Here is a 15,595-nt window from a genome sequence, read left to right as displayed (position 1 = left end):
TCTAAATAAATGATATTATTAAGTATTTTTATTAATAAGTGAATAATTATTTTTTAATTTGAGAGAAATCACTTCTATCTAATTGAAGCCATCGATTAAAAATATTTTTTTATCACCTCAAATTTAACTAACAAAAATAATATAAGTTATATATTGCGATAAGAATTGTATCTTTCCTAATTTAATCATATGAATTTATTATCTAAATATGTAGAACTCTACATGCTACACACATTTAAAGAGTTATTCTTTACTTAACATTTGATTAAATTAACTTCACTTTCTAATTCACGTTAAATATTTTTAATTAGTAATGACTGCATTTATATACCCTGAAGTGAATTCAAACTCTCGTGAAATTAACGTGAATAATTAAAATTAAAATTATTCAATTTAAAACAAAATTTTAGTTTAAGTTAAATTGTACTCTCTTTTCAATAATTTCACCAAAACTAATTCATCTGAATGCATTTCAATTACACGATGGCTCTCATTTGGCGGAATCAAAATCTTGCCAAATGCAATGGACAGGAAATGAGAAGTCTTAGAAAATGAGTTTTATTTAATTGAAATAGCTGTAATACTAACTTAATACTTACGAAGCCTTAATTAGTTTTCACTCGAAAGATCTTAAGGCGACAAAAACTAATGAAATGACAAACTAATTAAGATTATTCTTGTCTCACAGACGGTGAAATATTTTTAAAGATTTTAATTTAAAAGCTTATTTTGAAAAGTCATATCATTGTTCAGCAGAAATGTAATCAAAACCGCAGCGAAAACTTCGCAGTACGACAAGTATTTTAAAGAATTTAATGAGTTAATTAAGTTTTTCAGCGTATTTTAATTCCCATTGTTTGAAAAGTTTATACTTTTCTTAATCTTTTTTAACTGTTAATATGAACAAGAAGGTTATTCGCATTAATTACTAATTTCCCTACCATCAAAAATGCTTATCATTTTAGTGACATAATTTATTATTTTCCCAAACAAAATCGATTAGATATAATGCTCCTCAATCCATTTCTGCAATTTTCAACTGTTAATTACAAAAAGCAAGCTTCAATTGAAGTACAATGTAGTACATAGAATTTAGTATATTAATTGACTATATCTGAGAATTTGATCTTGAATATTATCCGAACTCCCAATAGTATTTAAAAATGTTACTTTCCCTGTAATTTGAAATAGTATTCTCTCTGTTGTTTTCGTCTAATTAAATTTGACTTATTTCTGAGTGCGAATTCTAAATAAAATTTTTTTCAATATATATTTACAAATTCTTGTATTTCTCCAAATGATATTTAGTACTGTTCTCGAAGCATGTTTTAATAATTACAACCCATTTTCAAAATATTTACATACTTTAGAGTGGTATAAAAAACTTTTCCAGTAGTATATTTTCGAGTAAAGATGTGCAGTACTTTAAAAAAAAAGTGCTTTAAAATAACTTTTGATCTAATGATGAAATCTTCACGTTTTATGATACATTTTGAGAGGGTGACCTCAAATATGCTAAATTATAAGTGCATATGATGTTTCGAGTTACGAAATCAGTCACAAAAACGTACTTTTAAACTTCATTAGCGTCAAATAAAAATATCTGAAGTTCCATTACCATGAATATTTTTACTCTAAAATTTCTTGAGATTATTCATTTCTTATGCAATGCACATTTTTTCTAATGCTTTGCTGAATATTGTCTTATATTTGATATTTTTCAAGCGGTATAGGAAGTTATAATCCTTCAATATATTCCTAAACATCTGCTATCGGTTTATTAGAAGTTTGGGAGTATCCTTAATTGACATTTCCAAAAGTCATTGAAAAAAAATGTTTTCACGTTATACAACAACAACAAAAATAAACAAGCATCTCCAAACTTATATCCTCTTAAGAAATAAGCAACAAAAGCAACCCTATTGTTCTTAATCCGAAAAGAAATTGCTTGGAAAATTCAATTCTCTGCTAGAGAACCTAAATTTCACTTCGTGTAAATCCTTTAATGTGGAAAACAAACAGTGCTTATAATGGAATACACGGGCTAATATTTTAACTCACAAGCTGGCAATTTCTGAAATCCTTTGTCAACTGAAAATTCTTTTATGGTAGCCATCAAGGATGTATCCTTCCGTTCTTGTAGCTGAATAATGTAATAAGCTTTTCTGCTTTTTAGAAAATTATTATTTGAATAAAAAATACTTAGGATAATGTTTTGGAAATACAAAAAAAAAGTTTCACTTGAAACTAGAAATAATTTAGCTTTCCAAGATGACGAATTTTATATAAATGTTAAAAGCATCTTTTGTTTTAAACATTTAAGTATCAAAGGGTAATTTACCCTTCCAACTTTTAAATAACCTTCACACTTCTTATTACTTGTCTGAAAATGTATAAGCGCAATTTTGAATTTCGCATTTTACTATTTTTAAAACCACATTGAGGAAGGTCAAAACTACCACATTATTAACCGTGTTTCTAGCTCCGTGGGAAAACTACGATAATGAGGAAGCTTTGATAATGACTTTGGCAAAACTCGTTTAGATTTAAATTTCAGTTATGTATTTTTTTTAAAAATATGTGGTAATAAAAACTATTATTTTGAAACCAGAGTTTTTGGTAAAACGTTACCATAATTTGTTTTTTAACAGTATATAATGGTTTTTTAAACAAGAATTATGTTTTTTTACAAGAAATGTCATTACTATATAGTGCTCTCATTTCACCAGAATTCTTTTCTCCGTACAATACAGTTCAAAATGTCTTCATTAATAAATGACAACTATTTTCCAAACATGCAATTGCAAACACATATATTTCATGCTACTGTGAAAACATTTCACATCGATAGATGAATTTTTTATTTTTTAATACGATAAGCTGGTGAGAACGGTATTGCACTACTTTATATTCAATTTAATCGATTCGAAGTTCGTTTGATTGAAAATTCAGTTCAAAACATTTGAAAAATTAAAAAAATCGTTTGCATAAAAATTAAAATTCTTTAGTTTGAAATTATTTGATAAATATCTTTTTTGTAATACATTTTTTTCGAACAGTGAAAGTTGTACTCTTAAGTGTGAATAATCGGTGACAGCAAATGTTTTTAAGAGCAAATCTTGCAATAGAATTTTTAAAATGCTGAGTTTTATATTAAAGTTAGAAATCTTCTGGAATATGTAAGATAAAAATGCTAATTAAAAATCTCGCTTTGCCTCGAAACTAAAATTGAACAACCCAAAGTCCTCTATGTTAGCTAAATACACCTTACCCAACGTTTGAATGCAAGATAAAATTCGAAATCAAGAAATGAAACAAAGATTACCGATATAAATAATAACTATTAATTTCTATTAAGGAAACTTTACAGACAATTTTTGTAATGCATCTATGTTTAGCTTATTTGATTATGCAATTTTTAATAAAAATGTCCTTTGATTCCTATAAAGTGAAAATTCTTATCAAAATACAAGAATTGTGTTAGGTACAAGATTGTGTTATGATGAAAGAACTAAATAAAATGATAAAAATCGTTACATCATTATAAACCACTAAAAGAATATTTCTAAAAAATTAGGCTTAATGAAAAATCCTTAATGATTTTTATCCTAACATTGATGCATAAATCCCATAACCCCCATAATGCCATAAATTCCACTACATATGATTCTTATGCATAAATGTCCAAAAACAAGTTGCTTACAAACATTTCTAAAAACGTAAAGATGTTTAATGAATAATATTAAAAATAACTGTGTTTTATAAGGTATATATATAAAAATAAACTGCTTCAAATTCGCTTTGTATAAAATTAATATATCTCTCATCGCTATCGTCACAGATCAATACATGGACATTAAATATTTAAATTTATACTCACCCTATAATAACGATGATGAAATCTAGAAAGTTCCAACCATTGCGTAAGTAGGCACCAGGGTGGAACAAAAATCCATAAGCAATAATTTTCATTATACATTCGATCATAAAAATGACTAAAAACAAATATTCTGTTTTTTCCTGGAAGAAAAATTTTCATAATTACTCCATTAGGTATTTATTATAAAATTTAATAAGCGTTATTGAGGAATGTAATGGCAATTAAATAAATTCATACCTATTTATGAAACCTATGTTTCATCAATATGTTTTAAAATAATTAAATAATTCTGAACGGATTCGCACATTTTTTTCATTCTCCTTAAATTATTATTTCAAAAGCTTTTAATAATTTTGCTTTTTCAGCTTATAGCACTGTTTTTAAAAGACAGAAATAGAATGAAACTAAAGTTTGTTAAAATGCTTTAAAAATACTTTATGAACAAAAAATAACATTTTCAAACTGTTTATTACACAACTGTGCAGTAATTAACATTTAATTCTTAGAAACCTTTAAAATGTAACTGAACTGCACTGAAACGAAATCCTGATAATATTACGGTATGAAAAACCGGCACTTCGAATACATTGTCTGTAAATCCATTTTCTCGTTAAATACAAATCGACAATAAAATATTATACCTTTCTTTATACAGTAATATTTATGTAATTAAATTGATTCAGTGGTTTTACGGTAATTATTGTAGTAAAAATTACTGTACATCATTTTTTTTGTTCCGTGACATGTTCCGATAAAAACAGATTTTACGGTAAAAAGTACCGGCACCCTGAGTGCCTGTACTCTATCCTGAAATTTTATCCGAAAATTGCTTACAGTGAGCGTATACACTGCATTAAATTTGTTCCTATATATTTTTAAGTTTAAATGAATTTCAACTTTCAAACATAATGAATAATGAATAAAGATTAAAATCTCTCCTCATTATTACTTTAATTTTTTGATAAATAATATTTAAATAAAAAAAGGTAATACTACGAACATATTAAAGTGCTTATTTAAAACAAACTACTTTCGAATATTTTATTATTAAACTTCTGAGCTTATTCAAGGTTTTAAATTAAAACACTAATTTGAAATTTCCTCTTTAAATCAATAATATTTTAGCAAAGGCTGTTTTAAAATAAAAACAAAAAATTCGAACGTCTGACAAATAAATTACTTTTAATTATTCTCAGGAAGAAAGAAAAATATGGAGAAGCAATTTTCTTTTTCGGATATATTTTTTATTTCGTGCAATAATTTTTAACAACGGCTCATGTTTCATATTTTGTTTAACGTGGGTTTAAAATGTTTGGAGTTTAATTTTGATTTTTACTCGAGAGAAAATGAATAGACTTCAAAATTCATAAATAAATTATTTTTAACTAGATCTTTTTCTTATCTTTTCTGATTTTATTCTTTCAAGTGCATAAACTTCTTTCATTTTTAAAATGAAATTGAAAAAAAAATTCTTAATATTTCGTTATTGAACTTTTGTTTTTCCTAACTTTCGCTTAAGTCATTAAATTAGATGTGTTTGTTTAACGTGCAAGCAGAACGTGAAATGTATTTTATATATATGCTATTTGAAAAGTGAGTTAAAAGTGTAAGTATTAATTAATTATTGGTAAATATTAATATGAGTCAAATTATAGCCATTCTTAGGTGTCCGACATGTTTAGACATGATTTTATTTCTTAAAAAGTGGTTCAATTAAAATTTTAATTTCATATTTGGTAATCCAGCCTCTTAAAATTATAATTGTAAATTAAAGTTCAAAAATTTATGAAATATTTTTAAAAAAGGGGCAAATTGGAGCTTAAAAATTATTAGCAGCTCTAAAACAGATTGTAATGCATAAATTACAAAATAAAAAATTTTCTAGTTCAATTATATGTGTATATCAGTATATTGAAAGTAAATTTTAAAAAATTGAAGAAGAAAACTATAGAATGAAATTAAATACAGTGTTTAATATCGAATTTTTTTTAAAAAAATTATAAGTATTCTTACTTAAAGGTTATAAAAAATAGCAAACTCTAACTTAGCCTTTAGCTTTTATTTCAAAACATCGCTAACATTATGCAAAATTTTCATTCAAAAGCTCAAATAATTTAATAACAAACTTTTTCTTGTAATGTGTGTTAGCTTAGAGAAATTTTCTCAAAATCAACATTCTTCAGAAAATACATTTGAAGTCCGAGAAAATTCAAAAATGTTAGAAAATTCTGACAACAAAAAAATTAGTATTTCAAAAATTAATTTTCAAAAAGAAATTTTATTTGTCTTAAATTTAAAATTTATTCGAATAAAAAATAGCTAAATACTCTGAGTAAAACAACGAAAAAAAGCCCTTTGGTATAGTTTTCGTGAGTTGATTTCTGATTTCAGTTTCGTCTGTCAATACACGAAAAAGTAACTGTATCTTAATCTTTAAAAATTGACGATAAAAATCGGGAAAGATAATGATTGAAAAATTAAATATGAATAATAAAAATTTTAAAAAAAATCTAAATTTTAAATTTTACTGATTAGGTGAGCTGGGTTCAAACCCCAGCGATGTCTGATTGATGCGAATTTCGCACCCGGCTTTTACCGACCACAGTCCTATAAAATATCCTCAATGGAAGACGGATCATGCGTTAGAGTCTCCTTGCTATCTGGCTATTCAGGAGAGGTTTTCGTAGTTTTCCGCTCCATGCAACGGAAATACAGTAACGAAAAGTAACGTTACCATGTAACAAAGCGCTCCACGAAGGCAAATTTAATCCAATACTTGATCCAGGAGTTCCCCTGACTTCTGGATAGGGTTCAAAATTACAAGTCTACGGAGTTGAACGTTAGTAGTCGTAAACCAAAAATTGCGTAACTGCTCAACGACGTTTAAAAAATGAAAATCAGCACATAAATTTAAAAATAGAATTGGATATCCAGTAGTTAAAATTAAATAAAAAGTTAATTGTTACTTTTATTGAGAAAAGAATTAAGAATTAAATATTTGGAGAGAGAAAAATTGTTTTATCTAAGCCGGTATTTTATTTACTATGAAATGGATATTAGCTTCTGAATTCCTATATATAATGTGCTGTATTCAAATAGCAACTTTTTTTTAAAGTTTCTTTGCTTTTTGAATAATGATTATAACATTCATTATTTCAAAAATATGTTAGAGAAATTTAGTATATGTAACGCTAAAAAACCGTGAATTATTTTGAAAACTTTCTATGATGGCAAGAAAAAAATTCCTTCTGTTTAAAACCTGTCACGAGTAAATCTTTGCAAGTTTAAGTTACCAAGTTTAAGTTAAGTAAGTTTAAGAAAGTTAAGTTTATATTTATGTCTTTTTAATGTATAATATCTCAAAAATTAAATTTGCAAATGTTTTAAGTTAGTAAGTGCATAAAAGTTCATTTATATTTTTTTATGCAAAACTTTTTTATAACGTTAAAATTTTAACGAACTTTAATGTTCCTATCGATTGCTGAAAAATATATTGGAACTAATACTTCACTCGACCAGACAGCAATGTTTGACGCATAGATACGTATTCAAATTGATATTAAGTCACAATTTGTTCTGTTTCTATATCAAACATGAGTAAGTTCTTCTGTATAAAATATATTGACTGGGGTACAAATTCATTTTATTCAGAGTAAAAAATTACATCGGAAACATTATGTCACTTTCCCTGTTTTTCCTCGTTTGTCCTCTTAACCTCCTTTAATTCCAGATAGAGAACAAAGCACACTTCGGGAAAGAATAACTTCAGATATTCATATTGAGCTTAAATCACATTTTCAAAACAATTTGCATCTTTCCCTTAAGTACTTTTGTATTCAATTATTTAGACATGTTCCTAAATGTTTAGGGCCATATTGGACAAACGTTAAATCAGTAACCATATATCTGTGAATTGATTCAGTTTTGGTTATACTTAAGGCTTTTTTTTTTCAACAAATTTCATACTTTCCTAGTTCGGCAAAAGCGATTAATGACTTTGAAATTTGGGCCAAATTGTAGTTTCTTGCTATTATGAGGTCAATGTTAAGGTCAGGGTAAATGTACACCACACATATGTTCATTTTTTGGTACTATTCATTAATATGCATTCACAGAAATATATAGTTTTGTAGTTCACTGTTGGAGGAAGTAGATTTTGTCAGTTAAAGTTTAAGAATTTTAAAGAAGAATTTAAGTATTTTTAAGATTTTCTAATGAATTCGTCCTTTGAAACAAAGGTCCTCTGAAACTAATTATGTCTTAATAGATAATATTAAAGTAGTAAAAAATATATGGTAGCATAGAAGTTGAAAATAAATAGTTTAAAAGTTGCAATTGGTCAGTTTCATGGCTCACTCATTTCACAAAAAATAGTTTCGCATGGAAATAGATGTATTTTTTTCAAAATTCTAGAGTATCCTATCTAATTTTGACTCCACAATAAGTTGAGAAAAAATCTTTTCGCAAAAATGAAAACAAAAAGTGCCTAATAGTTTTCTTTAATTAGCATATTCAGAAAATTTCAACAAAATCAAAATTATAAAAAATCCAACAATGTCTGATGATTAAAAAAAAAATTTATTTATGCTTTTTCAGGAGAACTAACCATTTTTAATTTCTTTTAAAAAAATTTAGATAAAATACAATTTCAAGAGCAAAAGGAATTAATAATTTAAAAAATAATAGTTAACTTTTTAAAATTTTTGTTGTTATTTATAAGTGATTATTATCAAACATCGATCTGATTAGTATATTTCATTTAAATTTATGTAATATTCTATCAGAATTGCCACCTTTTTATTTTTAATATATGCGATATTTACTTTAATGCTAAGTGTTATAAATAAACTATTTAAAAAATGTTAATATAATAGGAATTTATGATAAAAAAGTTGGTGTACAAACAGAATAAAATATTTTTAAAGGCTATAAAATTAACTTACGAAAACCAAACTCAATATAAAAACAATATTTGTGCTCATAAGAGTTTGCAAATATTTATAATACAAAGTAAAAGAAATTACAAAATAAAAAAAATTATAGTTCACATAAAATAAAGTCTATTTTAACACTTAAAAGTCTAACTTTCAACAATCGACAATCCTAAAAACTTGTCTTTTCTATCCAATTTTCTCTGAAAACATAACATTTAATTCATTCTATTTATTTAATTCATGCTCTCGTTCCTCAGCCACAATTCTATTCCACAGCATCTAAATAAATTATAGAACAACATTTATTTCAAGTTCGTTAATTAAACTAAGCTCTAGAGAGATTTGAATCGGGTGACTTTAATCATGAGTTCCGTGTCCTTTTTTACATCTACAATGAACAGAAGAGCATATTTTAGTTTGATTCGTTTTTTTTATATTTAATTTAAGTTAGAACATCTGCAAAAAATGAATTAACCACTAATTTCTAATTCAAGTTGTTTTTTGATCAAACTAACTTTAGGGGATTATTTTATTCATTTTAATCAAAAAGGAAATCGTTTTTTGCTACCAGAATATGCAATATCATAGTTTATAACGCATAACTATATTTTGTAATGGAACAATAAAATATTTCACACACTGTAAACTATTCCGAACCGATTATTCCGTAACATATTAGGGAAAAAACATCTGATATACTGTAATTTTCATAGTAATACTTTCTATGAAAAGACTGAACATTACTGTGAAAATAAAGGTGTAAAATTTAACAGTAAAAAACGAATTTACAGATGCAGCACTCTGGGTGTCAGTACTTTTTACTGTAATTTGATCCTGATTATTTTACATTGTAATAGGTAAACATGGAAAAGTTTATACTTACTAAATAATGATTTAATTTATTAGAATCCATATTTGCGTGGGGTGTGTAGATAGCTAAGGCTACGCAGTTGCAAAATATGGTGAAAAGGATAAGATATTCAAATGGCGTAAGAAAAAGAAATTAAGGACAAATCATTTTATACATATATATAAAATATTTTCAATGATTTTATTAATCAAAATACAATTTAAATATTTTTAGCAATAAAAATTCATATGTTCTATAATGATTATAATTTGCATATACTACAATGACATTTTGAATACACCATTTTACTATAATAACTAGACTATTAGAATAATATATATATATATATATATATATATATATATGTGTGTGTGGGGGGGGTATGTGTGCAATACAAAAATTATAAATACTTTTGTATTAATGAAACCATTAAAACTCTTTCGTTTTCACAAATTGTCTTTGGTAAGGAATAAATGTAGAAATATTCTATTTTGGGAATTCAAGGCTGAAAACATACCATTGAATTATAATTAGATTTATATTTCAAAGGAGGAGTTATTTTTAGAATCTGTCCCTCCTTCACTTCCATATTAGGAAGCAGTAAATGATTTACCTTATTGCGTAAGGATGCAAGACTGAGCCTTTTTACCTCATTTTGTGTTAGTATTTAATGCGGGAGCGATTGTTTTCGCATGTCTTTTGCTGTACGATATTGCCAATCTAACCATCGCCGCTACTGTCTTGATATTAGTCCACCCCCCTCTAGCTGGGAGAGTGGGTGAGATTTTACCATACTATTTACACCATACTTACACCATACTCACAGTTCGCAGTTTGATTACCATCTCATTTATAGTTATTTAACTTTTTTTAATATGGTAAAATAACAGTTAAATAAATTGTTATTTAACCATTTTCCCATACATTTTTAAACAATGAATGTAGAAGAATGAAAAGAAATTAATTGGAGAATTTTTCAAAATATTAATAGTATTTTATTAAACGTCAAGCTCTCTTTTTATTATATTTGTAGGTTTATAAATCCGTAAAAATTGAGATACTGCAGATATGAATATCATCATTTGATTATTCTTAAACCTGCCAATTTAGGTGAAATTTAAAAAGGGAGGAAAGAATTAAAATTAGAGAGTAATCAATGAATCTTATACTCACTGTACTATCGAATATGAGTTTCATTAAATTTCTGAATGGGTGAATAAGTTGGGGATAAAATAAAAGGAATTTTCTACAGCAATGATTAAAATTCAGTGTTAGTTGATTATAAAGAGGCGTTTCGTTTTTTCCCGGAGTACTTGATACTGTTTTTAACATTAGCATCGTCATTTGGTTCATTTGGATGTTTTTTTTCCTCCATTTTTCATGTTGTTTTTGCGTATGCTGATGAACAGGTAAAAATTGCATGCTATTGCCCTTGATGATTTTCATTATTATATTCATCTTTCGCAGCGAAAAATAAAAACAACGCTGATTAAATAGGTAATAAAGCAAATGAAGGCAATAATTCCAAATAGTATTCTTTCGAATATGTGTGTGTTTGCAGACGATAGTTTAAAACATAAAAGCCAAACACTGCATCCTACTACAGTATTAAGAAATATGAAGTAAGCGTAGCAAACTAGATGCTGAAAAAATATAGTACCAAGATGTGATAATTGTAAGTGGCTATCATGTTTCTTACAACGTCTGTGGTATTGGTGTCTGCAATGTTTGGAGAGATTTTACGAAATACTTTGTTACCCCCAATTACGTAATGCAAATTCATTCTTGTGCTTTTTAAAGAACCATGAATTAATGTTTTGCGTCTTAGATAGAACCTAATTAAAAGAGTTAAGTCTCTAAAATGACATGAGCGTGCCTTTTAACACCATAAGGAAAAGAATAAAACTTTTGATTGCTATAACGGATACCAGAAACATATTCGTTAGATTTTCTATTGACGCTTCCACGTTACGCAGTCATATTGTTACGCTTACGCTAATGCCTAATTGATGACGATCTTCAAATTTTAAATTTTTTGAGTGTTAACGTTTATAATTTGTATTTGTATATTTTATTAATTTCCTTATGACTCGCTTCTACACTGAGTGGCCAAATTATTATGACCACTCCTTCAGTCGTCTGCTTCCAAACCCTTTTCGGCGCAATGTGCGTCGAACAGTCCATTCAGAGACGTTCACAGTTGCTCCTTGATTAAGATCACTTGCAATTTATCGCACTGTTACTCTCCTGTTGCGCTGCACAACCCTGGCCAGCCTTCTCTCTGATCAAGCATTCAGTACCCTGTGACGACCACAAGTCAGACGTTGAGACCCGGTTTTTTGCTTGATTGTCCATTCTTTGTACACATTAGCAGCTGCTGCTCTAGAACACTTCATAAGTGCAGCCGTTTTGCTGATGCTCTATCCGACACATCTCGCACCCACAATAATTCCACTTTGAAATTCAGTTAAATCACTTTTCTTTCCCATACCTGAGCAAGCAACACAGTATAACTGATGACTCACTTATCCAGCATTCCCGCGTTATAGTTATCTTGCCCTCTAGCGGCAGCGCTGTGACGCAATAACTCATTTGCATAAAACTCTGAGGTAGTCATAATAATTTGGCCACTCCGTGTATATAATATGATCAATAACATGCTCCTATTATTGAACCTTTTCAAAACCTCTCTTTCGAAATAGCAAGAATACGTACAGGGTATTTCTAAAAATTAAGATATTTACCAGACAAGACAACCAGATACTACCCCATAAGTGAACATTCATTGTCTATAAACTCAATTAATGCAACAAAAAAAAACATTTTCAAATGTCAGACCATTCTAGCTGCACTTTCTAAAATCGGTTCACTACCAGAAGACATCCTATACAGTATTCAGGGACCAGACCTTGCAACCCACCCAATTTTTGGAAATATTTAGTATTGAAATAGACAGCACAGCAACAACAAGAACAGTTCCTGCAGTTTTAACAGCATTGAGTTACATAAACTTCCAATACTTCCAGTACCAATAATATGTCAGGGACATATCTCAGCAGCTAGGACGGACATTGATAGAAGATGTTATTGAACTATTAGACGAAATCGACTTAATATTGGGATGGTACCGGGAAATTACTGTTGCACACATTGAACTTTTGTAATATGTACTAGAAATTTGGTGAGTGAGCGTATCTTTCCATGCACCACCTTGTTAGTCATATACTTAAAAAAAAATTTGAAACGAGATAAATCAAGATCTGTATTCTGAATCTGTCATTTAAATCATATTAAACACTTCACAATTGGACACTGACGAAACTTTTTATAATTACATATTTAAGAATTATATGGAAAATTTTTGAAACCTTATCTTTATCAAGAATTTTGAAAAAGTCTTTCCTCTACAATTCAGTAGACAATACTGACCATCATCGGTTATTGTATTCGAAACTAGATTAATATTTGAATTTTACAAAATTTATTGACTGATTTTTTTTATTTATGAATTTCTTTTAGAATTATTTTTTCTAATACATGCATTCTAATTTTTTAATGAAAATATTACACGTTACGCATCTACATGTTATAATTTTGAAAATAAGTTTAGTAAACAAAAAATTAATTTTATATATATATAAAAAGGATATTTCCACTCTACGACGCTAATACATAATCTCCTCACTGGATTTTCAAGCGTTAGGCAAAATAGGGCCTTGCTTGGCCTTTCTAGGACTTTAGGACCTTTTCTATGCGTTCTTTTCCGCTCTTTCGTTGGTGGTATGACAGGTGGCACCTGATCAGGGATTCCCATCACTTGAACCTCCTCCTCTCCTGCCTCCCCAGTAGCTGCTACCAAGGCTTGCTTCCACGCACTCGACAATGGTTTACTGCTCACAGAACTGGCAACATCTAAGTCGCTCTCGACATGTGCTTGCTTGATCATAATAGGCTTTGGCCTCTTGCGAGCTAAAGGCGAAAGAGCTGAGGAGGAGGAAGAGGATGAAGAGGAAGGTACAGAGAGATGGTGGATAGTTGGTGATGAGGACCATAGAGGATCTTCCAGGAGGAGATTGCTGTTACTGCGAGGGATGGAGATGTTGCTGATGGCCAGAGGGTGACGTCGGTTGATGAGGTAGCGCGAAGCTTGTTGGACCGGAGGATGATGGCTGGAGGAGGAAGCGGAAAGGGAATGTTGAAGTAATGGATGTGGTCCCGATGGGTAATCTTGGTCACCTAGAAATAAAATTAATAAATAAATTAATGATGTAAACTAATTTATTTGATATTAAAAGCTAATCTAAGGTACAGATATTTGAATAAAGTACGAGAGCCATTTATATGCACATTACCTAGCTAATGTACAGTTTCTCTAGGTCCTTTAAAATGAAAAATTGAAAGTGTCCATATTTTACCTAGGTAATGTGAACATTAATGGCTTCTGATATATAAAGTTCAAATATTAATATTTTTAATTGTAACAATATTTTAGACTATTTAGTTTTTTTAATTGTAGTTCTTTAATTGATTGCTGGTTGATTCTATCAATTAATTTGTTGATTATATTATTGTGTTCACTTGGTTCTTTAAGATATCGAAGAATAAGTCTATAACATTTTGTTAGTTTGTGGGTAAAGAAACCTTGCTGTTGTTCTTGAAGAGATCTGATTTAAAAAAGCAAAGATCGTGCTTAAGAAGAAAAGAAAGAAAAAAGAAGAAAGAAAGACGAAAGAGTGCCTCATAAGAAATGTGCAAATTATCTAAGTAATTTGAAAATTACCTTAGCAATGTGTAAATGAAACAGTTTTCGGTACTTTAACGGGCCAAACTAATCTACACTTTTATCTAGATAATTATGAAACTAATTTTGAACTGATCTCTACTTTTGGAGGTAAAATACATATCAAAGCTGAAATGAATTTAGATGAATACTATAGCTACTTTTATAGATAACATACGCTGAGTTTATGATATGATTACTTATTATCAATAACTGATTTTGAGTGATAAACATGAAAAACCATCACATTAAATAACGCGCCAATACGAAACTCGCGGCTTCGAAACATTTTTAGTTCTACACTGTTGCAAAATATTGCTTAATAAAACTTCTTGCATGAACTACCTCAGACAGACAATGAAGAAACTGTAACAAGAAATTAGTATCTCAACATAAAGAATTATTGCTCTAATCTTATTAAATAATACAAGCAGCAACTAAACATGATACTGGTTATTATTTAGTTATGATCAATACTAATTCACATTACTAACCTAAAATTAAACAGTAAGGTGAATTGAAAAAGACGAAATTATTTAAAATTTTCAAATGTCATTAAATGATCCAAAGTCATAGACAAACATGACCCAAACCTTGCCCAAACCATTTCATGGTACAAGTAAGGGTGTTATTAGGATATAATTTTGACAACTTTTCTTAACCAATTATATCCAGGTTTGGATTAACCGTGAAAGAAAAATCGATTTTAACACGTGTCATTTATTTAACTAAGGCATTTGATTTTTTTTGAGAATCTTCTAAGATATTGTGTTCCTGAGATGCATTCACACTCTAGTCACGTTTTTCAGCGGTAAAGAAAAGATTCAAGAAAAAAAAAGTCAGACAAGTGTCTCCACAGGCGTTTCTTAAGAAAAAGAAATTAATCGATTTCTTTGTGCGGTAATCCAAAAAATAATAATATCTTCTAGTTAAGTCTTTGACAGCAAAAAAATTAAACTCTGTAATAAACTACAGTTACTTAAAAGAAAGAGATAAATCTAAGTAACTATATTTTGGTATAATTGTAACAAAATGCTATTTAGGTTATTAAGAAAAAACATTTTTGAATTTAATAACCTTCTTCACTATGCTTAATTACTTAAATTAATCATGCTAACAATTTGTCTTCAAGTTGTAACTAAAATTACAAA

The 15,595-nt window shown here is 28.4% G+C and overlaps 1 protein-coding gene across 1 annotated transcript in view; it reads right to left on the bottom strand.

Annotated features, from left to right (window-relative positions):
- The window catches only part of LOC107444401 (muscle calcium channel subunit alpha-1), a 223,473-nt gene that overhangs the window by 98,524 nt on the left and 109,354 nt on the right, over nt 1–15,595 (bottom strand). Inside the window, exons 2-4 of the mRNA XM_043039109.2 lie at nt 13,315–13,900; nt 9,698–9,803; nt 3,881–4,020 (exon numbers count right to left, since the gene is read on the bottom strand). Of these exons, the coding sequence (XP_042895043.2) occupies nt 3,881–4,020; nt 9,698–9,803; nt 13,315–13,900 (832 nt within the window). The remainder of the gene's footprint in view (nt 1–3,880; nt 4,021–9,697; nt 9,804–13,314; nt 13,901–15,595) is intronic.

This window comes from Parasteatoda tepidariorum, chromosome 4, assembly GCF_043381705.1.
Source record: "Parasteatoda tepidariorum isolate YZ-2023 chromosome 4, CAS_Ptep_4.0, whole genome shotgun sequence".
Lineage (NCBI taxonomy): Eukaryota > Metazoa > Arthropoda > Arachnida > Araneae > Theridiidae > Parasteatoda > Parasteatoda tepidariorum.
This window is presented reverse-complemented; position numbering and strand designations above follow the sequence as displayed.